The sequence below is a fragment of the Heloderma suspectum genome, chromosome 1 (assembly GCF_057233095.1).
Source record: "Heloderma suspectum isolate Gila_16-S chromosome 1, 16-S_ref, whole genome shotgun sequence".
Taxonomy (NCBI): domain Eukaryota; kingdom Metazoa; phylum Chordata; class Lepidosauria; order Squamata; family Helodermatidae; genus Heloderma; species Heloderma suspectum.
The window spans coordinates 162,344,156-162,371,029 of record NC_139458.1 but is presented as its reverse complement, the minus strand read 5'-3'; the positions used below and the strand labels follow the sequence as shown (position 1 = coordinate 162,371,029).

Sequence of the window (26,874 nt, the reverse complement as noted above, 5' to 3'; positions counted from 1 at the left end):
TGGTTTCACTAACTTACCCAATAGCTAAACATGACAGGAACTGTAGAAAGGACCTGGGCGGTGACTCCTATGGAACAGAAGAAGTACAAATGATTAAGAAGGTTCAGCTGATACTTCGATGCTCCTATGAATTATGATAGGTAAGTTCTCATATAACATTTGGCATTCGTGCAGTAGGTATACATGTGGTTCTTGTGGATGTAGGGGCATGGGTTTTTTTAAAAAATCCAGATAGATCATCCATGTGGCTGGCTCATAAAGAGATGCAATGTATTTGTTCAGAGAAAGCTTTGGCACACACAGTTGTATAGTTGAATCAATGCACAACTCTTTTGTACAAATTTTCACACATGTACACCAACAGGAATCACTTCAAAAGCTGACTTGTATTGCCATAAGATACAGAGAGTCACTTTAAATTGACTGAGGTTCCACAGAAACAAAACCCTAAGGTGGCAACCCTTCCCTTCCCAAGCAGCTGACTTAGACCGAGCATATGTACTTGCCATGGAATATTGAGTGAAACATTCAAAAGCATTAGAAAATCAAAATGGAAAACAACATATTAATCTGTAGTATTCCAGAAATCAGGATGTGTCTGGCATTCCTGTGCTCTTATTAATTTGGTGTATCCTGCAGTGTATTCAATGCATATGCACATATCCATGACTTTCTCAGCTAACTTGATGTGTCTGACGAAGTTAGCTATGAAGTGTCATGACATATTTTATAATCTCTGTAAAGACATCTTTCACAACTGGCGCTGTCCAGATGTGCTGGAATACATACCCCATCATCCCCAGCCAGTATGGGGGCTGTAGCCCAACACATCTGGAGGGCACTAGGTTGGGGAAGGCTGCTCTGAAGTCTCCCCCCCCATTCAATTTTAACAGAGAGAACATAGCTCAGTGGTAGAGCACATGCTTCACATGCATTAAGGTTCAAACCCCAACATCTCCAGGTAGGGCTAGGAAGGAACCGCCCAGAGAGCTTCGGCTATTGGGCGGTATAGAAATTAAATTAAATTAATAAAAAAATAAAATAAAATAAAGGAATCCTGCCTAAAACCCTGGGGAGCCATTGCTGCCAGTCAGTGTTGACAATACTGGGCTAGATGGACCAATGGTCTTATTCAGTATGTCAGCTTCCTATGCTCCTGACTGACTGATACTACTAAATTCTGAAAATTAATGATTCATGTTTTGCCTTGGAACCTTCTGTTGTCATACTGGATAACTGAATAATACACACACACACACACACACACTGATGGTACCTGATTGGTCCATCTCTTTAATCCGAACCTCTGGATCCCAACAGTTCTTCTGAATAACTCTGAAAACTTTTCCATCTTTCATCATTTTGGCTTCCCCCTGTAAAATGGTGAACATTTATTAATGCAAATGTTGCCTTTTATTCAAAGGAATACTTTCATAAATTCACTGTATATTTATTATTTGTTTATATAACACCATTCTAACAGGTGTTTGGCTGACATTATCTTTGAAGACTGGGAGCTCTTGGAATACAGCTTCTCACCGTGACACTCTGGTAATGTCAGAAGCCTGGAGCTGTATGACAAGAGCCCACCCTGTGTCTCATTCCTATGGTACCGATGTTCCAGTGTCTACAGTCTTCTCCCATGTGACCTAGGACTCTGATGTTACCGTTGCACTGCAGGAAAGAGCTGTACAGGAAATACTAACCAAGAATGTGCAAATTCATTAATATCTCATTACATATGTATTGGCTCTGAGCCCTGTCATTAAAAATGGATGCGTCTTGTCTTGGCTAAGATTAAACCCTGAATAGAGAGGCCACTACGTTAACCATTAAGCCACCGTGGCCCCTGAATAGAGAGGCAGCTTCTTCCAAATGCAAGATTAATCAGAGCATGGGCTTTCCAGAGTTCAGCACTAATACTTGCTTTTCCATGCCAGTCTACACTACTGAGCATGTGCAGTAATAATGAAGAGAGCATATCTCTGAATATGCATGGAATGTATTTCTTCACTATCAGCCACTCACAACTGTTATTATTATATTATATTATATTGTATTGTATTGTATTATATTATGTTATTATTATAGAGAGCTTCAGCTACTGGGTGGTATAGAAATGAAATGAATGAATGAATAAATAAATAAATAAAATTATTGTGTTTTACTGTTTTTGTACACTGCCTTGAAGTATGAGGAAAGGTGAGGAATAAATATTTTAAGCAAACAAGCAAGCATTAAAATAATTTAGGTAGAAACACATGTAGCTAAAAGGCATGGGGAAAATAAAATCCTTTCGGCTGGTGCCTAAATGATAGCAAAGTCGGTGCCGGGTGAGGTGAACTTCCTTGGGGAGGGAGTTTCATGGAGAATGCCCTCTCTCTGGTTGCGACCACTCTCACTTTAGGTGATGGGAGCACTAGGAAGAAGGCCTCAGAAGATGACCTCAGCTTCCAAGAGGGTTGGTTTGGGATAAGCAGGTGTTTGTTTGTTTATTTATTTATTTCATTTCTATACCGCCCAATAGCCGAAGCTCTCTTCGAAGGTGTTTCTTTAGATACCTGGATCCTAAGCCATTGATGGCTTTATAGATGAACTCCAGCACCTTTAACTGGGCTCAGAAACAGACTGGCAACCATAGAAGCTCATTCAAAACTGGTGAGATACATTCACAGCATGCTGTTCCAGTTAAAATTCTGGTTGCTGCATTCTGTATCATCTGTTGTTTCTAGGCCATCTTCAAGGGCAGCCCTATGTATGATGCAGTGCAATAATTAAAGGGGAAGATTACTTGATCATGAATAACCATAGCTAGATGTTATGATAGGGTGACTACAGGTGCACTACAGGGTCCATGGTAAGTCAATGTGAAACTGCAGAAAACCAAAATATTGCCCTGATATATTTAAAGCTGCTTATTAATATAAATTATTTTAATTTAGGGAGCGGGGGCTGATGTATATCTAAGGAGTCTAGACATGTACACGCACCCTGTGGCTGCAGCCTTACATTTGGAACAGAGAGGCATGACTTGCAGGTCTGAAAATGTGGCTTCTATGCAGGCTTGGGCTTGTATATTTCTTGAAACAAAATCAAGAGAGACTTGTCAGAGAAAGTCAAAGCTACATGGCTTTCTGCACAAAGATAAGGGGTTGGACTAAATGATCATTTGCACTTTTTGTTTTGATCCATGGGATTCCTTACATATTCTTAATAAAATCATACTAAGGCCATATTTAACCTTGAGGATGTTATTAGCCTCATGCATTCTTCATAAACTGGTAAATATTTGAAAACCTCAGTCTCCAATGCCCCTCCCCATACTCTAGACAATATTTTGGCAGGCTCTCAGAATGACTTGGCAGCTATGCCACAATTCAAGAAATTGCTCCAAATATCACAGGCTATAATTACATTGCTACCATCTGATTCCTCTGGCAAATATCTTTTGAGAACTGATTGTCCAAAGTGCCAGGAGGAAAGAACATAACCATATATTCCTGCAGAATATGAATATGAGCCCTCTGTTGCCTATTACATAATAGGCATCAAACAGTTTAGGGGAAATGGAAAAGACCTGATGGAATTGAGCATGTTGTTGTATAAAAATAGATGGTGGGGATTCATTTTGTTATGTTCAGCATGAATATTTTGGTATGCACAGTAGGCCATGTGGTTCTTTTTCTGGCAGATTGTTATATGGCATCACTGCAGTACTGAAAGCAGTACTGAAAGCAGTACTAAAAGACTGTAATTTCTCCAAGGTATCTCCTTAAACCTTCATAAATAAATGCAGACTGCAGAAAGATAAATGATACCCTTTCTAATGGCCTAAGGGGCTATGGTATGAGATGGAATCTCCAATGAGCAATGTCCTAATTAAAGAACAGTGGCTCCCACACTCCATCTGCATTAATGACGTGCAGACCATAACAAGCCAGAACACAAGAAAAACTGCCTAGATCAGTCAGATAGGCTGGGACAGCACTTTGCTCATTGTGAAAGGTGTGGGTTGAAATTTCATATTCATACTAGGTGCTTCGGAGGGCTTCTAGTGGTAGCAATCAGAAGGTATTGTTCACCTATTCTATCTTTTTCTCCTTAATGGATTTTCTACCTTTTGGGAAAAGATGGAAGAAGCTGCAAGGAAGCACAGGAGGGCCAGAAGTAGAAGATGATGATGGCTGGACACCCCCACACCCCGGTAAACTTCTGTGAATGAGGCAGGGAGACAACGCTGTAAAAGCCTCATCTGGAATCACCCATTGTCATTATCAGTATGAATGTACATGACCCAGAAACATTTTAAAACAAGTGCTTATTTGCCAGATCTGTAGTTAAAAGTTAATCTGGAGCTAATTCGCAGAGGCTTTACAGTAATTACTAAACACATGGATTGGGAGAAAATTAGTTTTGCTTCACCAGCTATGATTGTCATTCTGAACTCTTCATACAGTTGATTTCAGGCTTTCCTTCTGGAGGCTAAATCAATTTACTTTATAACACAAACAATGGCCTTTATTACAGCATGTCCCAGCATTTATGGATATTATTAACTTTTATAAATCCTAGCAGAAAATAAGAAAAGGAACTTTCAGAGTCAGGTGATGTGTAACCAGTAGCGTAGTGGTAAATTCAGAAGTGCAGGGTCCCTACATGACAGCCATGCCCCCTCACAGCCATTCCCCCTTCTAAGATTACACAACTTTGTAAGTTATTCAACTGGGATCCAAAAACAGTGCAGCTGAGAGTAAGGCATGGTATTTCAATTGGACATCTGAGAAAAAATGCAGGGGTGTTAAAACCTTTTTCACTCACTCACTCACTCAAGCACAAACATTTTAAGTTTTCAAAATATGATACTCTATGGAAGCTTCACCCTCACTCGGCAGCAGGGAAGGGGAGGAGACAGCTGGAAGAGCCTGGCCCACAGCAGTAGGCTGGGAGTGGGAGGGACCTGGCTGAGACCTGGCTCTTAAAAAAGTCCCAGGTCTTCATCCCTGTGAGACCCCTGCAACACTACACCCCTATGTGTAACTGAACTCCATGATAAGCTTTGTTTTTAGCAGCATATATTTTAAGATAGTAAGCACTGAGATAGGAAAACCACAGAAAGAGGGTTTTTTTTCCCTTGTTTCCATTTGAATGTTGTGTGGTAAGAGCTGATATTTTGTTATGAAGTAGCTCTCTTTTGAGTGAACAGTACTGACTCCATTTTGAGACACAGCCACAAAGCCAGGCGTCTTCATCCCCAGCCTCAGCAAAGGTGGGCGAAAGGTAGAGGAATGGGGTTGAGAGCAACATGCAAGACTAGATCAAGCAATTCAGTTTCTAATGGACTTCTTAAAATGCATTCCCCAAAGGCAAAAGTGGGGGTCAAAATCCAGCAAAACATGAATGTGCTGAATAGCAAGAGCGATATCTGGTAAGTTACCTACTCAACTACCTGCAATATGCTCCCAGTGCATATTGCACTGAACTCCAGCCTTGACACCTGTCTTTCAGACAGTCATTAAGATGCAAGGTTAAGCGAATAAGAGATAGTAAGTAGGACTTTTGTTTCCAGCAAGTACAGCCATCATCCCCAAGCACCCTCTTTTGTTATACGGGATGGAAGGACAACTCAGTCTTTCTCCCATAGCAAGCAGCACCATTTCCAGTGCCTCTGAGCAGTGTCTGGCTCATCAGAGTTGTGCTGTCATTCCCTTTTGCTGAACTGTATAAGAAGTCTCAGGCTGGGGCAGTCCGGAGTCCCCCTCTTCCCAGAGGGGAGAGGACATGCTGCTGAAATCACTGGGTGCCTCACCCCTGCAGGGGTAAGGTGCCACACTGCTGCTGAAATCCCAGAGGAAAGGCTCCATGCTGAAATCGCTGAAATCGCTAGGCTCCTTGCTTGCCAGAGCAAGGTGCCAACAGTGGGTGCTTTGCCCCCCCAGTCAAGGCTCTCTGTTTTCCTTCCTCTTCACCTGAGACCAGGAATTGCAATGCACACTAGTTCCTGTCTGCAGGAACAAGTTTCAGCCCAAGGAAAAGTATATTGCTCATAGAGGTTCTTTGTAGAAATTGTAGCCTCCACCCCCTCTTTCCCTTCTGTGTGTGTGCGTGCACATGTGTGCGCGCTTCAAGCCTCTGGAAGACGCCCTCCCACAGTCTTGAAAACTGCCTTTAGCCCTGGAGCTCAGCTTCACCACGGATGCAGCTAATTTCCCCACCAAAGCATAACTTGGTGAAGGCTGGAGCATCCTCCGTTGGTCTAAGTGTTAAATCCATTTGCTCGGCTAATTCCCCAAAACTAGCTTGTACATTTGAATCTTTGTAAACCCCAATAAATGTGCCACTGTGGCATTATCCTCTCCAACAGTGTCTTGAGTGTAAATCTCTTTGGGTGGGAATCGCCTTCTTAGCCATAGATGCTCTATTGCCAATGTCTAAAGATTCCTTATAAGCGGGTGTGTGAGTCTTGTTAGAACGTGTGCAAAGTTGTACACAGGTCTAACTAGAGCACATCATGTAACAATTAACTACTTCAGGGAAAACAAACTTCCCTTGAAGTAGTAAGCTCTAGTTTTTACTACATAACAGTGCATTCAAATGAAGAAATTATTAAATTAAAACATTTGTGAGAAAAGCACCTTGTGGTGACTTTATCCAGACCAAAAGAAAAGAAAAGAAATAGAGCTTAATAATCAATTTCACAAACTATTTTAAAAGGTCACTCTACAATATATCAAACTGAAAACATAACATCTATCCAGGCATCCTTGGAGGGCCTTATCTGAATTCCTTCACTTCTGAGGTGATAGGAGCCAGTCCAAGATGTTTTGCTGCCTGAGGCAAAGGACAAGATCCACCACCATCCCGCTCACATTCCACACACACGACACAGGAGTCGACTGGAGTGGCAGTGGAATTTTATATCAACACTGGTGATGGGACAGCATGCAGATGCAGCTTGGAGATGCAGAGCTGACCCTATGGCACACATAACTCTGCTACTATTTCCTTCCCCTTGTGACAGGGTGGAAACTGAGCTGATAGAACCCCAGAGCAGTTCTGATTCTGAGGAGGATCAGCAATCCATGGGAGAGGAGCCAGCTCATCCCTCACAGGCACAGCAGTTGACAGAGATTCCTCCTGCCAGCATTCCTGAGATAGATAGTGACCCTGGCAGTGAGAAAGTGCGGTAACAGGGCTTGCTAGACGCTTGACACAGACACAGGGAGCGAAGAGCGATGGAGGGTGCGGAAAGGAGGCGTAGCGCCCGTTTGGCACGCAAGCAATGGCAGCCTCCCATGGACCCAAGGGAAAGAGGGAGGATCTCTCCCTAGCCCATAAGTTCAGGGTCTTCAAGTGACTCTCCTTCAAATGGGGATCAATTGCCTACTCGGAGCATAAGCCACTCTGCTGTTCCTTGCTTAGTCACTGGTGATTAGCATCTGAAAGAGCCATTAAGTTGTAAAAGGATTAAAGCCTTGAAAAGAATCCTTTAGTCTGTGTCTTGAGTTGGCTATTGGAGTCTACTGAAAGAGGCCACTAGGGTGCTCCTGACACCTTGCTGCCCTAGGTGGCTGCTCTGTTTAATGGTAGGGCCATGCTTCCTCAGTATCTCCCCTGAGTGCATGTCTGGATCCAACCCAGTATTGTTAATGAACATATCCATACATACTTTATCCAGTACATCCTTTTTGCCACTTGTTTGTTCTGAAAATCACCAAATCTATCTCACCATTCTTGATATAAATGGTACAAATTAGATTTTCACTGTCTTTTGATTTTGTTGTTGTTGTTCCAAGTCTTTAACCTTTATCACATTATTATGAGACAGTTGCATCCCTTCCCCTCCTCAAATAAGGATGAATCTAAGCCAGTTTTTTGGTCATATTCTAACACTTATTATTCTACTGAGAAGAAAGCAAATTTAAGTTGTGATCCTTGAGCTTGCTAAAAGTTGCTCTTTAGGGCAAATGAGCTTCAGATAGTGGTTGTAATGGATAAAAAGGTTCAGATAAAAATGAAAAGGACAAAAGCCAGGGCAGCAAGATTTTCAGAGCTTTCCAGAGTGTGGGATATTGTATTTGCTCAAATATATACCTTGGTTCTTATTTTTTTGTAGAGATTAATTTCTAGGGGAAATGGAAAAGGGCATCAGTAGTCTTCTCCTCTACATGACGTACTCCCGCCATGAGTTATTTGGTTTATTGCTCCCCTGTTCATTAATTTTTAGCTATGAGCTATGTGCTTTTCCCCTTGTGCAAGTTATTTAATCAGTATTTCTTTCCACAGGTTTCAGTTTAAATGCTCTAGGATTTGCCATGTGGTAATTACGTACTATTGGGAAACAGAAATCAACTAATTAGGCTGTGAGGTTGTCTGAGATTAGAGGCTTTTCTACATGAGGCTTTTAACCCGCCGCTTTACTGAGGCTTCTGGATTGTTTGTGTGATTAAGATCAGCGCCTTTACCCATTTTTTTTCCCAGGGCTTTTCTTTCTCTGCCTTTCTATATGTTCCATTACACAGCCACTAGGTGTCAGTGTGGTATAGTGGAATTGCGCAAATACACTAGGGTTTCATGCCGCCATTCATGGAAATACCAGACTTTCCTCATTAGAAAATACACACACATGCTGAAATGGTTGCAAAGAATGGGAGAAGCCCTGGGGGATGACGATGTTGTTTACAGTACCCACAAATTACTGTAAGTGAGGAATCACGAGTGCACAATAAATGTCTTGTGTAGAAAGTGGTATAGATTAATTTTACTTAAGGGCAAAGTTGGGCAAATGGTGGACTGAGATTGGGATCTGGCCCTCCAGGTCATATTTTGTAAAGGAACAACTCAGCTATCTGACATATAGGAAAGTGTTTGCATTGACAGAAAGGTGAGCAAGTTCTAAACCTTGCAACCAGTGCTGCTATGATTATTTCTATGAAGTCAATCAGTACGGCACGGTAATGTTTTAAGTTGCTTCACAGCCCTCAAAACACAGGTATATTCATTTTCTGTCCTTGGGCAAGTTCTGAAAAAAAAATCCCTGCAATGTCAGCATTATGCAGTTTGCTAATTGCCAAATGACTAGTGCCCATGGCATCACCTAGATTTGCAAATGTTTAAAAATGTTTCCATTTTTTGTTATTATATATATAAATGCAGATAGATAGTTTATAGGTGTAGATATAGAAGATGATATTATCTATCATCGATCTATCAATTTTATAGATTTTATCTATAGATTCTATAGATTCTATCTATTCATAGGTAGATTGATAGATTCTATATCAATCAGGGCCAGACCTAGAATAAATAACATTGTGGGCAAGGAATGCCTTCAGCACACTCCCTGCCCCCGCCCATCAGTTTTGCAGTGTTGCCAAGTTGGGTGGCTGGTGCAGGATTGCAAAACCTAGAAGCAAAACAGACCTTATTTTTCGCAGCTATGTACATGAAAAGGGCTCAAAACTACCTTTCAATTTGCTGCTTTGCTCTCAGCATTGTCCTATTCCAGTTCTGAGATCCCACTGAAGTCTCAGGCCTTCTTCTCTGTGGCTCAGCTAGGTAATTTTTAGACCCTGGACATAATGGTCTTACAGGACCCCCCCCCCTTAGACTGTCACGTGTTACTTCAGTTCAAAGCACTCAGTAGATGTTTCTGTCTCTCCTGCCCCCATTCCAGCCTTTGTAACTGCTGCTACATGCCCAATATAGTAGAGTAAGAACAGCAACCCCCTTCATGGATCACTGCCTTGTTGTGGCGAAGGGGCTTGCGTAACTCAGTGAAGCCATAAGCTATGCCGTGCAGGGCCACCCAAGACAGACAGGTCATGGCAGAGAGTTCTGACAAAATGTGGTCCACTGGAGAAGGAAATGGCAACCCACTCCAGTATTCTTGCCAAGAAAACCCCATGGAACGTATCACAAGGCTAAAAGAGATGACGCCGGAAGATGAGCCCCTCAGGTCGGAAGGTGTCCAATATGCTACTGGGGAAGAGCAGAGGGTATTTCCAAGTAGCGCCAGAAAGAGTGAAGCGGCTGGGCCAAACCCGAAAGGACACTCAGCTGTGGATGTGTCTGGTGGTGAAAAGAAAATCCGATGCTGTAAAGAACAATATTGTTTAGGAACCTGGAATGTCAGATCAATGAATCAAGGTAAGCTGGAGGTGGTCAAACATGAGATGGCAAGATTGAACATCGACATCTTGGGAATCAGCGAACTAAAATGGACAGGCATGGGCGAATTTAATTCAGGTGACCATCATATCTACTATTGTGGGCAAGAATCACTTAGAAGAAATGGAGTAGCACTCATAGTCAACAAAAGGGTGGGAAAAGCAGTACTGGGGTACAATCTTAAAAATGATAGAATGATCTCAGTACGAATCCAAGGCAAACCATTCAACATCACAGTAATTCAAGTCTATGCCCCAACCACTGAGGCCGAAGAAGCTGAGGTTGATCGGTTCTATGAAGACCTACAACACCTTCTAGAACTAACACCCAAAAAAGATGTCCTCTTCATCATAGGGGATTGGAATGCTAAAGTAGGAAGTCAAGAAATCACCGGGATAACAGGCAGGCATGGCCTTGGTGTACAAAATGAAGCAGGACAAAAGCTAATAGAGTTTTGCCAAGAGAACATGCTGATCATAGCAAACACTCTTTTCCAACAGCACAAGAGGCGACTCTACACATGGACGTCACCAGATGGTCAATATCGAAATCAGATTGATTATGTCCTTTGCAGCCAAAGATGGAGAAGCTGTATACAGTCAGTAAAAACAAGACCTGGAGCAGACTGTGGCTCAGATCATGAGCTTCTTATTGCAAAATTTCGGCTTAAATTGAAAAGCATACGGAAAACCACTAAACCATTCAGGTATGACCTAAATCATATCCCTGATGAATATACAGTGGAGGTGAGGAATAGATTTCAGGGATTAGACCTGATAGACAGAGTGCCTGAGGAACTATGGATGGAGGTCCGTAACATTGTTCAGGAGGCAGCAACGAAATCCATCCCAAAGAAAAAGAAATGCAAGAAAGCAAAGTGGCTGTCTGATGAGGCTTTACAAGTAGCTGAGGAAAGAAGGGAAGCGAAAAGCAAGGGAGAAAGGGGAAGATATACCCAACTGAATGCAGAGTTCCAGAGAATAGCAAGGAGAGACAAGAAGGCCTTCTTAAATGAACAATGTAAAGAAATCGAGGAAAACAACAGAATGGGAAAGACTACAGATCTCTTCAAGAAAATTGGAGATCTCAAGGGAACGTTTTGTGCAAAGACGGGCATGATAAAGGACAAAGAAGGCAGGGACCTAACAGAAGCAGATGAGATTAAGAAGAGGTGGCAAGAATACACAGAAGAACTATACAGGAAAGATCTGAATGTCCCTGATAGCCATGATAGTGCGGTCACTGAACTTGAGCCGGACATCCTAGAGAGTGAAGTCGAGTGGGCCTTAGGAAGCATTAGTAACAACAAAGCTAGCGGAGATGACAGTATTCCAGCCGAGCTATTTAAAATCCTAAAAGATGATGCTGTTAAAGTGCTGCATTCAATATGCCAACAAATCTGGAACACTCAACAGTGGCCACAAGACTGGAAAAGGTCAGTTTACATTCCAATTCCAAAGAAGGGAATGTGTTCAAAGAGCCAAAGAGTGTTCAAACTACCGCACAATTGCGCTCATTTCACATGCCAGCAAGGTGATGCTCAAAATCCTACAAGCTAGGCTTCAGCAGTATGCGAACCGAGAACTACCGGAAGTACAAGCTGGGTTTAGAAGAAGCAGAGGAACTAGAGATCAAATCGCCAACATTCGCTGCATCATGGAGAAAGCAAGAGAATTCCAGAAAAACGTCTATTTCTGCTTCATTGACTACGCTAAAGCCTTTGATTGTGTGGATCACAACAAACTGTGGCAAATTCTTAAAGTGATGGGAGTACCAGACCACCTTACCTGTCTCCTGAGAAACCTGTATGAGCGTCAAGAAGCAACAGTAAGAACCAGAGATGGAACAACCGATTGGTTCCAAATTGGGAAAGGAGTACGACAAGGCTGCATATTGTCACCCTGCTTATTTAACTTATATGCAGAGTACATCATGAGAAAAGCCGGGTTGGATGAATCACAGGTCGGAATTAAGATTGCTGGGAGAATTATCAACAACCTCCGATATGCAGACGATGCCACCCTAATGGCAGAAAACGAAGAGGATCTAAAGAGCCTCTTGTTGAGGGTGAAAGAGGAGAGTGCAAAAGCTGGTTTGAAACTCAACATTAAAAAAACGAAGATCATGGCATCTGGCCGCATCACTTCCTGGCATATAGAAGGGGAAGAAATGGAAGCAGTGACAGATTTTACTTTCTTGGGCTCCAAGATCACCGCAGACGGTGACTGTAGCCATGAAATTAAAAGACGCTTGCTCCTTGGGAGGAAAGCTATGGCCAACCTAGACAGCATAGTAAGAAGCAGAGACATCACCTTGCCGACAAAGGTCCGTCTAATCAAAGCTATGGTTTTCCCAGTAGTAACGTATGGCTGTGAGAGCTGGACTATAAGGAAGGCTGAGCGCCGAAGAATTGATGCTTTCGAACTGTGGTGCTGGAGAAGACTCTTACGAGTCCCCTGGACTGCAAGGAGGTCAAATCAGTCAATCCTAAAGGAAATCAACCCTGACTGCTCATTGGAAGGACAGATACTGAAGCTGAAGCTCCAATATTTTGGCCACCTAATGCGAAGAGAAAAGTCACTGGAAAAGACCCTGATGCTGGGAAAGACTGAAGGCCAAAGGAGAAGGGGACGGCAGAGGATGAGATGGCTAGATAGCATCACGGATGCAATGAATATGAACTTGAGCACGCTCCGGGAGAGAGCGCAGGACAGGAAGGCCTGGCGTGCTATGGTCCATGGGGTCACGAAGAGTCGGACACGACTGAACGACTGAACAACAACAACAAAGAACAGCAACAATATTTTGGTAACCCTGATAATATATTTTAAAAATAAATATAAAATATAAAATGAGCATCTGTAACTACGTACAAATGGAAAGTTTAGCCGGTTCAGTGGTGGTGACCATGGCATTATTATGCAGGTGAAGGTACTCCATACATGCCAATAGCCACCGATCTTATTACTTCACATACTGTAGCTGTTAAACATGATAAAACATCCCAGCAGCATCCTGCAACTCTTATTTCTGCAATGCCTTAATTAATTCCCCCAGTTCCTATGCACATTTACCTGGGATTAAGTCCCTCTAAGCTCAGTTGAACCTAGTGCTGAGTAGACACATATAAGTTTATGGTGTAAGTTTTGAAGTGCCACAAGACATTCCCTCTGCTGTATTTGTCAGAGAAATAGCTTGATGTATCATGTGTTCTTGAATGAAAGGGCAGGGGTGGGAGGACTCCATAGGTCTCTTACCATATGACTAGTGTGGTGTAGTGGCTAGAGTGTTGGGCTGGGAGTTGAGAGATCCAGGTTCTAGTCCCCACTCCACCATGGAAGTTCGTCGGGTGACTTTGGGCCAGTCACAGGCTCTCAGCCCAACCTACCTCACAGGGTGGTTGTTGTGAGGATAAAATGGAGAGGAGGAGGATTATGTATGCTGCCTTGGGTTCCTTAAGGAGGAAAAAAGGTGGGGTATAAATGAAATAAATAAATAAATAAATAACCGGGTGTGTTGGATTGCATTTCCCCAATTTTATCTTTTGCAAAATTATCTCAGTTCCTTCATCTCCTGAACAACCAAGCTCATAACTGTTTATTCTGTCCCACCCATTTGGGAGGTTTCTCTCTTAAGAACATAAGAACACAAGGGGCTAGCAGGTCTGAGTACAGGCAGCAGAAGACCCCTTCAGCTCAGCACCAAGATGAGAGCCCAGCTTGCCCATCCCTAAGGCTGGCCCTAAAATCAAGCAACATAATTTCTTTATTGTATTAATTATATTTCTCCATCTCCCAATAACCAGTTAAAATATAAAATCCATAAAATCCAATAAAACGTATAATAAAAATCTGACAGCACAGAAGCTAGAACCAAAACAAAGACAATGCACGCGTGTGTGTGTATGTGCGTGTGTGATATATATTTCAAATTTATATTTGAAAAGGTAGGTATAGCAAAGGAATTAACTTCCCTTCAGCTCTATAATACTTCACATTTGTTGAACTACATGAACATTGGCCTGATCCAGCAGAATTCTTCTTCAATTCTTTTACATAATTCAAATATATACAGTATCTCAATAACTGTTTATCTGTGGATCACAAAGGTCAGAAACACAGCTTACCTTACAGTGTTGCTCCAGACTGATCCACCCGCCATAGCCATATCTCTATGATTAAAGGTACACATATAATGGTTAATTAAATAGCCATGGAAATAAGAATTAGGGTCATCATGTGAAGAACTAGTTTGACTAGAAAGCAAATTAGGACCTCACTTGTAGGGCTAATTCCGGGACATCTGAAAAATCCCTCTAAAATATGGAGTCCAGGGCCAAATAAGTAGTCCAGAACAAGTCCATGTTTAAATCTGTTCCCTTTGTGTTCTGCGTATGAAGTCCAATATGCATCTGGCCAGGCTGTGTTGGAAACAAGAGTTCTGGACTTGTTGAACATGAGAATACATCAGCTGGATTGAATCCTGCAGGACTATTCTTATGTCGCCTTGGTGGATGATATGAGGAGGGCTCTGGATAGGGGTGAATGCTCCTTCCTTGTTCTCCTCGACCTCTCAGCGGCTTTTGATACCGTTGACCACGGTATCCTCCTGGACCGCCTGGAGGGGTTGGGCATTGGAGACACTGTATTGCGGTGGTTCCGGTCCTTCCTCTCCGGCAGGTACCAGAGGGTAGCACTGGGAGAGGAGGTTTCGGATCCGTGGCCACTCACTTGTGGGGTGCCACAGGGTTCCATCCTCTCCCCGATGCTATTTAACATCTATGTGAAGCCGCTGGGGGCTATCATCAGGAGGTTTGGGGTACAGTGTCATCAATATGCGGATGACACGCAGCTCTACCTCTCATTCAAATCTTCACCAAGGTTGGCCGTAGAATCCCTGTCCAAATGTCTGGAGACGGTGAGTGGCTGGATGGGAAGGAATAAGCTGAAGCTGAACCCTGACAAGACCGAGGTACTTTTGGTGGGAGACAAGAGGAGGCTGGGGGATGTTGTCCTGGTGTTGAATGGGGTACGGCTACCCTTGAAAGATCAGGTCCGCAGCCTGGGGGTCATTTTGGACTCCCAGCTGTCCATGGAGGCTCAGGTGTCATCTGTGAGCCGGACAGCGCTGTATCAACTCCATCTGATACGGCGGCTGCGCCCCTTCCTTCCCGACCATCTGCTCCCATCGGTAGTACATGCCCTGGTCTCCTCTCGTTTAGACTACTGTAATGCACTTTACGTGGGGTTACCCTTGAAGACGGTTCGGAAGCTGCAGCTGGTACAGAACGCGGCGGCTCGCCTGATTAAAGGCAGCCGCCGGCGAGATCACATCACTCCAGTGCTGAAGGAGTTGCACTGGTTACCAGTTGTTTTCCGGGCCAAATTCAAGGTGTTGGTTTTGACCTTTAAAACCCTATATGGTTCCGGCCCAGCCTATCTTAAGGAGCGCCTCCAGCAACACCAGACAGGCCGCTTAACAAGATCAGCCTCGGATGGCCTTCTCTCTGTCCCATCAGCCAGGACAGCTAGACTGGTGGGGACGAGGGAGAGGGCCTTTTCTGTGGTGGCCCCCACACTGTGGAACTCCCTCCCTAGGGAACTCCGTCATGCCCCCTCTTTTAATGAGCTTCCGTCATGCATTAAAAATGTGGTTGTTCAGGCAGGCATTTGGGGTGGGTTAGGGTATTTTAAAAAAAATTTAATGGTAGAATTTTATTGTTCTAAATTGTTTTATGATATGTTGTACATCGCCCAGAGTGGCTGGGTGACCAGCCAGATGGGTGATTAATAAATTTAATAATAAATAAATAATAAATAAATGTTCTTACCTACTTATTTAAATCATTTAAATCTGACTTCTCCAATGCTTGAGGTGGCTTCCAGCAGAAATAATAATAATAATAATAATAATACAAGTTAAAACAATACTTTTTTGGTTTGGATCCAGAGCAAGCTAGTTAAACATAGGTACCGCTGAAATAATTACTAAGAGCACATTGATTTCAATGGGACCTCAGTGCAAATAACTTGCTCTAGATGCAACCTCAAAAATACAATAGACTCAGCAAGATCGGCAACATAAGGGCTACAGTGCCTTGCTCCAATGCTGGGCATAAAAGCATCAGTAGCCATTGGTTTTGGTTTTTTTCTAGCATAAAGGTTGACAAAGTGGAGGGGGCAAAACTGCCTTTTTTGGCCCATACGAAGAACCAAATTAGACATGAGGTGCATGAATGCCTCTCTCTCTCTCTCTCTCTCTCTCTCGGCTAAAAGAAGCCAGCCACCAAGGTGAAGCAATTTGGACTGGATGCTCATGCATTACTATGTTAGCAGAAAAGAGAAGAAATTTGCGTGTGGATCAGAGGCACAGAAATAGTGTGGCGGATGAGAGGGTTAACCTTTTCCCATGCTGATTCCCCAAAGCAAATCACCCCCCTGCCCCCAGCTGCCATTAGCTGCAGAGGGCAAAATATACAGACATTCTTATTGTACCTGTATGTTTTCCCTTCCATGGCTTATAGCAGCTCTAGTGGAGTGATTTGCACCTGGGAATCTGCACACAGGGAAAGGGGTAATTACTCTGTCTCTCCTTGAGGACCTGATCCAAATTGGTCCCTCTCCCACAGGTTCCTCTTCCATAACTCCAGAATCACATCTAGTTTGGCCTAAAGGCATGCGGAATGGACCCACAGCTTCTGATGCTGAAGCAGCCTTGTACCAGTTAGGAGTCCCTTTGTGGGATTGCTCTATGCCTCTCTGTGCTGCCATTCTCTTGCACTGAGTGGTGAAACTGGCTCTTATCTCCAGTCAGTGGTGGGAGAAAGGCAGCATGTTCCCAGTGCTGAGGAATCCCTTTCTAGAGAAACACCATCTTTCTCTAGCACTGAATGGTGAAACCGGCTCTTAGCTGTGATAAGAGGGACTCCTCAGCACTGAGGAAATGCTGTCTTTTTCTAGTGGTGAAACCTCACCATTATATTCAACCAGTTCTCACTGATCAAAGATGTGCGCTGTTTTCACAACCCAGCACTAGAAAAAGGCAATATTTCTCTAGCGCTGAGGAGCCCATTTCTGAGAGGATCACCTCAGCACTAGAGAAATGCTGCCTTTCTCTAGTGCTGAGTGGTGAAATCCCGCTGTTATCTCTAGTCAATCATTGCAGCTAAGACTGGGGTTTCCCCCTCAGTGTGCCATGACCCTGGAGTCCAGCAGTGACTTGGACATGGCTTCAGGGGCTGAAGAACCAGCTGTGCCCATAGTGGAGGCTCTGGAATTGAGCAGCCCTGTGGAACCAGAAGCCTTTCAGCCTGAGATGTCAGAGACCCCTGAGCCTGAAATGCTGGAAGCTCCCAGCCTCCCAGCCTCCAAGCCTAGTTCCAGCACTGGGCCTCAAAGAGCGCCACATCCCACAGAGCTGATGCACCAATGCTGGCAGCACACCTGGCATGAGCTCTTGGAGAGATGGAGAAATGCCAGGCCCCGGGCTGGAGGCCTGTCCCTTGAAGGCTTCCACTTTGTAGGGAGACCGGGCAACTCCAAACTGGCTGCATGTGGAGGTCATTAGGGATATCGTGGAGTTTATCACGGAAAAACCGGTTCTTCTGAGACTGGTTATCATCCAACTTTTCCCCTTTATTTCAGCTTGGTTATGGTGCTGTTGGGGTGTGTTCCATCACCCGCACTTGTGTTGGTATCATAGTCCTGCTCATGGGAGCATGTTGCTCACCTGCCCATGACATCACTGACCCAACGCTTTCCCTCCCTGTCTTCTGGAAGTTTCACCGCCATTTTGGAGCAGGATGCCAAGGGACCAACTTTTAAAAAAACATTGAAAATAAGTGCTAGATCACTAGTGCATAGAAGCATGGTATCGCAGGCAAGCAAATATTCCCACCACAGCCTGAAAATCAGGTTTATCTCAGGTTGCTTCCCCAGAACTATACATGGGGACGATCCATGGCTAATATTCCTTTGTGTCCTTTGGACCCGGGAAATAATGCCGCAAGCATCATAGTCCAGTTTTCATATTACACGCTAAGGTGCTATCTCATTATAACACTATTGCGCAGATCTTCCATCAGTACGCATACCCTCTATGTCAGTATCTCTCTATCACTCTATCGTGAGATAGCACTAATGTGCATTTGCGCTATCGCATGATAACACATTAGTTCAGGGGTTCCTGCTAACTCCTGTTGTAGTCAATGGGGCTTGTTCCTGAGAATGCACTATCACACGTTTGTGCTATCACGCAATAGTGCATTTATTCAGGTATACCTGCTAATGCAGAAGCCTGTTATTTAGAAGGAAAGGGAGGGAAAGGGGGCAGAATCGGGCATAGGTCCGGGAAGTCTACTCAGAAGTAACTCCTGTTGTGGTCAGTGAGGCTTGTTCCCAAGATTGCCATTAAGGGGAGTAGAGCCTGGAGGGGGGAGCCTCTCTTATTGGTTGAGCAGCCCATGCCAGTCCGATGACGTTAACGTCCAATCCCTCTATCCCACCTGGAAGTATGTTTCTGTCAGCAACTTATAATGGTGCAGTGCAGTCCTTCGTAGAGCCCTGCCTGGATCTATGCTGATTCCATGAAAAATCCGGTATTCCTTAATTTGCTTCACCCTTCCATTGTTGTGGAAAAACAGCCCAGAACATAACCATGACACAGCATTAGAAAAAGGCTTCCTTCTCTAGCACTGGGAGAGGGGGCAGGGCTTGGGATAGAAGCCCTATGGCCAGCTCATCCCTGAGTTAGAAGCCGTAACTGTTTCCATCACTTAGGCCCAAGCTAGAAGCTCCATGTGTTTAAACTTGAGACTCCTCCAACCATACTGAAATGGGGGTGGGGATCCAATTTTAAAAGCAAAAGGGCTATGCAGGTGAGGGGTGCAGAATGCTCCCCCCCACTACAACCTATCTCCTTTCTCCCAGCTGAGCAATGCAGAAGTCTAAAGGAGCTATCCAAGGTGCTAGAACCTATCCCCAAAATGAGTCGAGCACCTTGGATAGTTTCCTTTAGACTTCTGGCTGGTTATAACTAAAACCCAGAATGGAATTTCCACCCCACCAAAATTGGATCCACCAGCCTCCCCTGGTAATACATCTAGTACTAGAGCCCAGCTGAGGAGAAAAATGCTTGGCAAGAGAAGCTGTCTGAGGGTAAGCACATGTGTGTGCAAAGTGAGGGATGCTCTGCATTCCTTATCCATGTGTCCTTTTGCTTTAAAAAACAGACCCCTGCCCCAACTTTCCAAGTGACTAGGGTAGTTCCATGTTTAAAACACACAGGCCTTCTACTGTCATGTGTAGGGTGGCCCAGGTCAGAACTGCCCAGCTGCTTGCCTCATGCAGGATGTCTGTGATAGCACCACATCTGCTATGAAGGGGAGAAAATAAATTTTGTAATGATTTAGGGAAAGGTCTACAACCTCCCATGATATTCCACTAGAACAGATGTTTACAGAGCAATCCTATGCCTGTTACTCAGAAGTATGTTCCATTTCATTCAGTTCAAAGAGGTGTGCATAGAATTGCAAGCCTTCACTATGCACCCAGAAGTAACTTTAAAGATTTGTTGATAAAATGAAATAAACAAATGTTTGCTGAGCTGTAATTAGTTAATCATTAATGTAGGCATGTATTGATTCTCTGTTTCAGCCTCTGTGATTCAGTAGCAGTGCTGAAGGTCACCTTTTCCTATTAATATTTAAAGACCAGAGAAAAGCTCTGAAGTGTACATTGATTCTGCCAGATAGGTTCATTAGGGTGGGGAGGGGTGGGGAATCACCAAAAGAATAAGACCAGCTTTCTATTATTTTAAAGATTCGTGGGTTTGAAATATCTCATTATGATAGACTGAAAAAATACTCTGAATTGTATATATAGCTATATTTACAATAACAGCCATTTCCATAGACTTGGTTCACATGTAATGACAACCCATGTGTTGTTGGGAGCAAGCAAGCGCGCTGCTTCTTGCCCGCTCACCACTTCCACTTCATTTCCATTTTTGGTAAACAACCCAGAAACAAACCATGGTTTGTTGTTTGGCTAAAACTTTGGGTTGTTTTCTCCTCAATAACCCAGAATTCCAGGTTCACACGTCACGACAAACAACCCAGGAATGGGGCATTCCTGGCTTGTTTACAAAAGTGGAAATGGTGCAGAAACGGTGAGTGGGTGAGATGCAGCACACTTGTTCACTGCTGCACATCCCTGACTATGGGTTGTTTAAACCATACTTGGTCATGGCGTGCGAGCCTTGTCATCAAGTCATCTTTAACAAATCAGGACAAATAACCTAGCACAAATCCTGCCATATGTTTTGTTTAATTGATGTCGATTTGTATTTTGCCTGGACAAAAAAATACAGCATCAAGATGCTTTAGCAACAGTGATGTGTTCAGGTCACTGTGCTGTTACCAATACGCTTTGCAAAAATGCTCTTGCAACGTATTACTCTCTTGCAAAATAATTAAGTATTACTTCATATCCATGTAATTTTGGTATGTGTTTTTTTTATATTGGTTTTGCTGTTGAAACTTGTGACCTGATATAAAGCCCAATACAGCAAATAAAAAAAAGGTCCCAAGGACTGACACGTTAAAAATAATTCTGTCAGTGCATTGGCTTATAGGTGCTCGTGATACAAAAGGTCCAGAAAATACTTATAGGAGATGTTGCCAAAGGACACTGACAGACTCAAGGTCCTGTTGCCCTCTGTGCAGTGTAAATGTTTACAGCGGCTCACCAGGACATTCATGTGAGCATGGTATGGAAGATGATGCTAAATTGGTGGTGTGCTGTTTTTGTTACAGCGAAGTCAGCTTGAGCCCCTTAAACTGACGTGGGACAAAAACAGGCCAAGAGGATCAGGCACAGATTTCCCTTAATCTGATTTGCAAAAGATGTCATGGATCTTTTGGACTTCTGCTGGCAGACACTGGGAGATTCCTGTACTAGCACCCTAATGGGCTGGTTTGGGCACACAATCTATCCCAAAGAGAATTTTAGATTATAATGAAAGCAGTCATCCTTGACTGTGGCTATCTTAAAAAAAACAAACCCAAAGAAATCCCTTTAATTTCATTTGTGGACTATTATTTTTTAAAATTGCTACATAACAAAAACCAGAAACAAAAAGGGGAGGAAAAGCCATCAATGAAAGGAAGGAAGGAAACACACACATACATAATTGAAATGAAAGGTCTAGCTGGTTTTCATTTGTGTGTGTGGCCTTTTCAATAGAGACTGGGCCTGTTTGCCCCATGTAGGATCCAGAAGGTCATTGCTGACAGAAGATGGCATATATGACACTGGAAGATCAGCAAGTGGGTGATTCCCTGATGTTGTAGGTCTTGAAATGGTTGGGACAGTGCTGGCATCTAGGTTTGTTGCAGGGTCTTCTAGGATTGCTGCAGAGAACTAGCTTTTTTAGGTTGTGGGGCTTTCTGTAAGCAAGTACAGTCTCTAGGGAAAAGTACAAAAGGACACAAATCTGACAACAGAAATAGCAATATTTAGAAACCAGAGGGATAACAGTTCAGCCTTTGAGGACACTCTCACTGACTTTAAAGTGGCCATTGTGGAGCAAAGGAACTTTGAAGGGAATTTAGAGCCAGAGACTGTTGATTTAAATTCATCAAGAAGTTCAATTCTATCACCAGAATTGGGATTTTTTTTTTTAAATTGCAAGTGTTAATTGGCTTACCTAGTACCAGGATGTTTTCATTCTCACCAACAACTGTTTTGTGAATGGCCACTGATAGTAATGTGATTGTCACTGTTAGTACTTTCAGTACTTCATTTCCCTCTGACCTCACCGTTCACAATTTCCCCCCTCACAACCATGTGTACTATATATATACCAGAGACTCTTGATAAAACTTCATGCATCTGATGAAGTGGAGTATTGTCCAAGCTTATGCCATAATAAATCTGGTATTTAAGGTGCCAGAAGACTCTTGGTTGTTTTTGCTGTAACAAACATGGCTACCCTTCTGGAAATTATACCAACATATGCATTTTTGGAATTAAAGTTGTATACTTCAGGATAGTTCTGGAATACATAAGAGCCCAGCAGGACGAGTCCATGGTCCTGTTCCCACCATGAGTTCAGTAGTCTGCTTCTAGAAATGGACAGAGATTGGGAAGCCCACAGTAGGGCATGAATGCAACAGGCCTTTCCTCCTGCTTATTCCAGCTATCCTGCAACTGAGAAATAAGCGGGCTTCTGCAAAAAAATGATGCAGTGTGGAGTGCTTCTGTCCAGGGTTCCAGCCGCTCTATTATATTCCCCCCTCCCCTGTTTTTCTGTCCCCTGCCCCATCCAACATTCAATCAGCATTCTGTGCCCACTGAGCATGCTTAGTTGTCATTGTTTTTGGTTTTTTTGTCCATTTTGCTTCCCACCAATTGGGGTGTGTGGCATGTGGACACTATCAAAAATAAGGGAGAAGACTTTTTGCAGGCACTGAGACATTATGGCTTTAAGGACCTTACTTCCCTGGATATAATAGAAGTAGAATACCTCTCAAGCGCCAGAATTTTGGCCTCATTTGCAGACATACACACTGTTAATTACATCCTAAAGAACAGACCAATGCTGGAGAGGAAGGGGATACTGGTCACTAGATACTTCAGGAATATTGCTATATTTGTCCCAGTTAGGCTCCAGGTGGAAGCCCCCCAAGTAACCTCCAAGGGAATACATAATACATTACCCTCCGGAGAGTACCTTAAACAATGCATCCAAACTGAGGTGGGTAACCCTAGGAGCCCAAATAGGCAGGAAGCAGCATTGTACGTAATTCCTCAGTCAGCTAACAACCCTGTGGAGCAGGCTGCATTGCATTGCTCACACCTTAGGCACTGCCCTATACCTATAGGTGCAGGTGAAATTAAGGTCTACTTCACAGAGGAAGAAGCAGACCTGGTGAAGCACTTCCAGGGTCTGACTACCCATGAACAAGAGGAGCTATTGTTTAACTTGTGCTCTTTTCAGGAATTACTGAATTACCATCAGAATAGAGGGGATAGTCACAGGGTGAAAACGCTCTATCTACCTTCAAGTTGCATTTGCATGAAGGATTAGCTACCTTGGAAAAACTACTCCCCCCCCCCCCATGAAGCCTCTTTGTTAGCATGGTTTAAGCTTCTGCCATCCAAGGCACAGAAATTATCCATTAGGGGTCTACTTTTTCTGCAAGATGATCTGTTCTCCCTCATGAGAGATGAGAGAGGTGTTTCCACTTCACCAGTGATGCACTCCGATCCAGGGGTAACTCCTCCTTTGGACATTTGCTCTACCCCTCGATCCCCCCCAGTCTCCTTAAACTGTTGACTAAGCAGCAGACAGGTTGAAAAAACATGCTTAGATTTAAAGATTTTGTCTTGGAATATTTCCGGATGGCATGGCCAGATAGTGGACAAAGAGGTCATTACATATTTACAACACTTTCAGATAATTTTTTTATAAGAAATTTGGGTGGAGGATGTTTCCTGTCTACAATTGCAGGGTTACAGGGCATTCTCTAAAGCTGATGTCAGACGTCATAAAAGGTGCCACTGTTGTGGTGGGTTGGCAGTGTTTGTTTCAGTAGAACTAGATGGTAGCTGCCGAATGATAGAACCCCAGTTGCATAATAACATCCTGATGTTGCAGGTTATCACTAATGTGTCAGAAGCGCCCTAGTGGCCTCTTTCAGTTAGTGATGTACGAAATTGGCCTTAGCTGGCTCGGCCGGGTTCCGCTGGGGGGGGGCAGGCGCTCCGTCCCTCCCCCCGGAATCCTAGCTGGCCGGCTCCGCTTCGTAGGGATTCCGCAGAGCCACCGGCCGGCTCCGCCAGCAGCCGGACATCCGGCCGCTGGCTAGCAGGGACGCAAATGGCGGCGGACGTAGCCGCCGCTGTTTGTGTCCCTGTAGTCAGCCGTGATAGGCTACGTAAATTTTTACGTAGCCTATCATGTCTGACTTAAAAACCAACAACAACGCGCATACGCAAATGGCGACGGCTACGGCTGCCGCCATTTGTGTTCCTTATTTTGGCCCGTCTTAATCTACGTAAATATTTATGTAGACTAAGATGGTGAAAATAAGGGGAACGCAAATAGCGTAGCGGACGCTATTTGCGTTCCCCCTTATTTTCGCCGTCTTAGTCTACATAAATATTTACGTAGACTAAGATGGGCCAAAATAAGGAACGCAAATGGCGGTGGCCGTAGCCGCCGCCATTTGCGTATGTGCGTTTTTTTTTAAAGTCAGACGTGATAGGCTACGTAAAGATTTACATAGCCTATCTCGTCGTTTTTTGTTTTAAAACCTAGCCATGATAGGCTACGTAAATCTTTACGTAGCCTATCATGTCTTTTTTTTTTCTTTTTCCCAAGACTGGAAATGGTGGTGGTGGCAGCCGGTCGGAAGACCAGCCGCCGCTGCCACCCGGAAGATCCGCCCCAGGTAAGTCTCGTCCCGGGGGGGATCCGTGGGGGGGTGGGGGTGTGGCAGGCCGTTCCGCCACGGAGTTCGGGGGGCTGAATGCACTGGCATTCAGCCTCACCAAGATCCGTGGTGGAATTCTCTGCTATCCCTACTTTCAGTACACTCCAATAGCCCACTCAAATCCTTTTACAACTTAATGACTCTTTCAGATTCTAATCACCAGCGACTAAGCAATGAACTTAGTAATGAGTAATGAGTAGCCTATGCTCCAGATAGGCAGTTGATCCCCGTTTGAAGGAGAGTCACTTGAAGACCCTGGACTTATGGGCTAGGGAGAGATCCTCCCTCTTTCCCTTGGGTCCACGGGAGGCTGCCGTTGCTTGTGCGCCAAATGGGCGCTACGCTTCCTTTCCACGCCCTCCATCGTTCATCGCTCCCTGCATCTGCTTTGAGCATCTAGCAAGCCCCGTTCCCGCACTTTCTCACTGCCAGGGCCACTATCTATCTCAGGAATGTTGGCAGCAGGAATCTCTGCCAGTTGCTGTGCCTGTGAGGGATGAGCTGGCTCCTCTCCCATGGATTGCTGATCCTCCTCAGAATCAGAACTGCTCTGGGGTTCTATCAGCTCAGTTTCCACCCTGACATCATCCCCGCTCCCATGAGGCCCCCCCTCGTGCTCCTCCCCTGGGGCCCCGGGTTTGTGGGGTATAGCTGGTGGAAGCGCCTCAGCAGCAATGGAGCATGCACATTTTCCGCGGGTTCCCAGGTTCGCTCATCTGGCCTGTACCCCTTCCAGTCCACTAGATATTGCAGGCGGCCGTGAGAAAGGCGGGAGTCCATAATCTCCGCAACCTCAAACTCCTCCTCCCCCTCCACCAGCACTGGCAGGGGGTGGGGGAACTGACCAAGCAATGAGGGTCGCCAGAAACCAGGGGGGACAGCAAAGACCGATGAAAAACAGGATGGATCTTCATGGAGGGGGGAGAGCCAGGCGAAAAGCAACAGGGTTAATCTGGGCTGTAATCTGGAAAGGCCCTGTGTGGCGAGGTGCGAGCTTCCTTGAGGGTGAGTGAGAGGGGAGGTATTGGGTGGATAACCAAACCCAGTCACCCAGTTGCAGAGATGGACTCGGCTGGCACCACCTGTCTGCAGAGGTCTTGTAGGCTGTCTTGGCTTGCTCGAGGGAGTCCCGTAAGAGATGGTGTACCGCTCGCAACTCCTCTAAAAAGTAATGGGTCGCCAGCACCAAAGAGGGAGCTAAGGTGGACGGGAAAGCCTTGGGGTGCTAACCAAAATTGGCAAAAAATGGAGTTTGGTGGGTGGAAGCATGGCAGGTATTGTTATAAGCAAATTCTGCGAGAGGCAGCAAGGAAAACCAGTCAACTTGCTGGTAATTGACATAACAGCGCAAATATTGCTCCAGAGTTGCATTGGTGCGCTTGGTCTGACCATCTGTCTGTGGATGGTGGGTGGAGGAAAGACGGAGCGTCACATGGAGAAACCCAAGTAGCTCCCTCCAGAAATGGGCAGTGAATTGGGCCCCCCTATCCAAAATGAGAGCCTTGGGCCATCCATGGAGCCGGAAAACATGCGCCAAAAACAGCTCCGCCGTCTCCGTGGCTGTGAGCAACCCAGAGCAGGGGATGAAATGGGCCATCTTAGAAAACAAATCCACCACCACCAGAATGGTGGTCTTACCATGTGAGGGAGGCAAATCAGTGATGAAGTCAAGGGAGAGCAGTTTCCAAGGTCCTGAGGGGGTAGGCAGGGGGTGAAGCAAGCCTGTGGGCTTGCCTGAGGGGGCCTTCATCCACTGGCAGGTTGGGCAGGAGGCGACATAGGTCTTGACGTCCTGACACACACGAGGCCACCAAAAATCCCACGTCACTCCATGTAGGGTCTTGGTGAAGCCAAAATGCCCAGCGGTGGGAGAGTCGTGGCACTGATGGAGGACCTTCTCATGGAGAGGTCTAGAAGGCACATAGACCCGACCGGAATGGTAAAGCAGGCCACCTCACAAAGAGAAGGGGGTAGAGTGGGGGGGGCAGAGGCTAGCCCCAATTCCTCCACTTTTATGCGAACAAAAGCATCCTGAGCCTGTGCAGAGTGAAGGAGTTCCTCGCAAGAGTGAGGTACCGCAGCTGCCGCCAGGCTCTGGGGGGGGGGGAGGAGAATCAGAGGGGGGGATTTCTCTCACCCCCTGGCTGGAGGTCCAGCTTACAAGAAAGAGCATCTGCTTGTAGGTTGTGGGAGGCCTTCACATGGCAAAT

The 26,874-nt window shown here is 44.7% G+C and overlaps 1 protein-coding gene across 1 annotated transcript in view; it reads right to left on the bottom strand.

The window, feature by feature from the left end:
• The window catches only part of ACMSD (aminocarboxymuconate semialdehyde decarboxylase), a 99,619-nt gene that overhangs the window by 39,763 nt on the left and 32,982 nt on the right, over nucleotides 1-26,874 (bottom strand). Inside the window, exons 3-5 of the mRNA XM_084808971.1 lie at nucleotides 14,294-14,338; nucleotides 1,277-1,373; nucleotides 18-67 (exon numbers count right to left, since the gene is read on the bottom strand). Of these exons, the coding sequence (XP_084665097.1) occupies nucleotides 18-67; nucleotides 1,277-1,373; nucleotides 14,294-14,338 (192 nt within the window). The remainder of the gene's footprint in view (nucleotides 1-17; nucleotides 68-1,276; nucleotides 1,374-14,293; nucleotides 14,339-26,874) is intronic.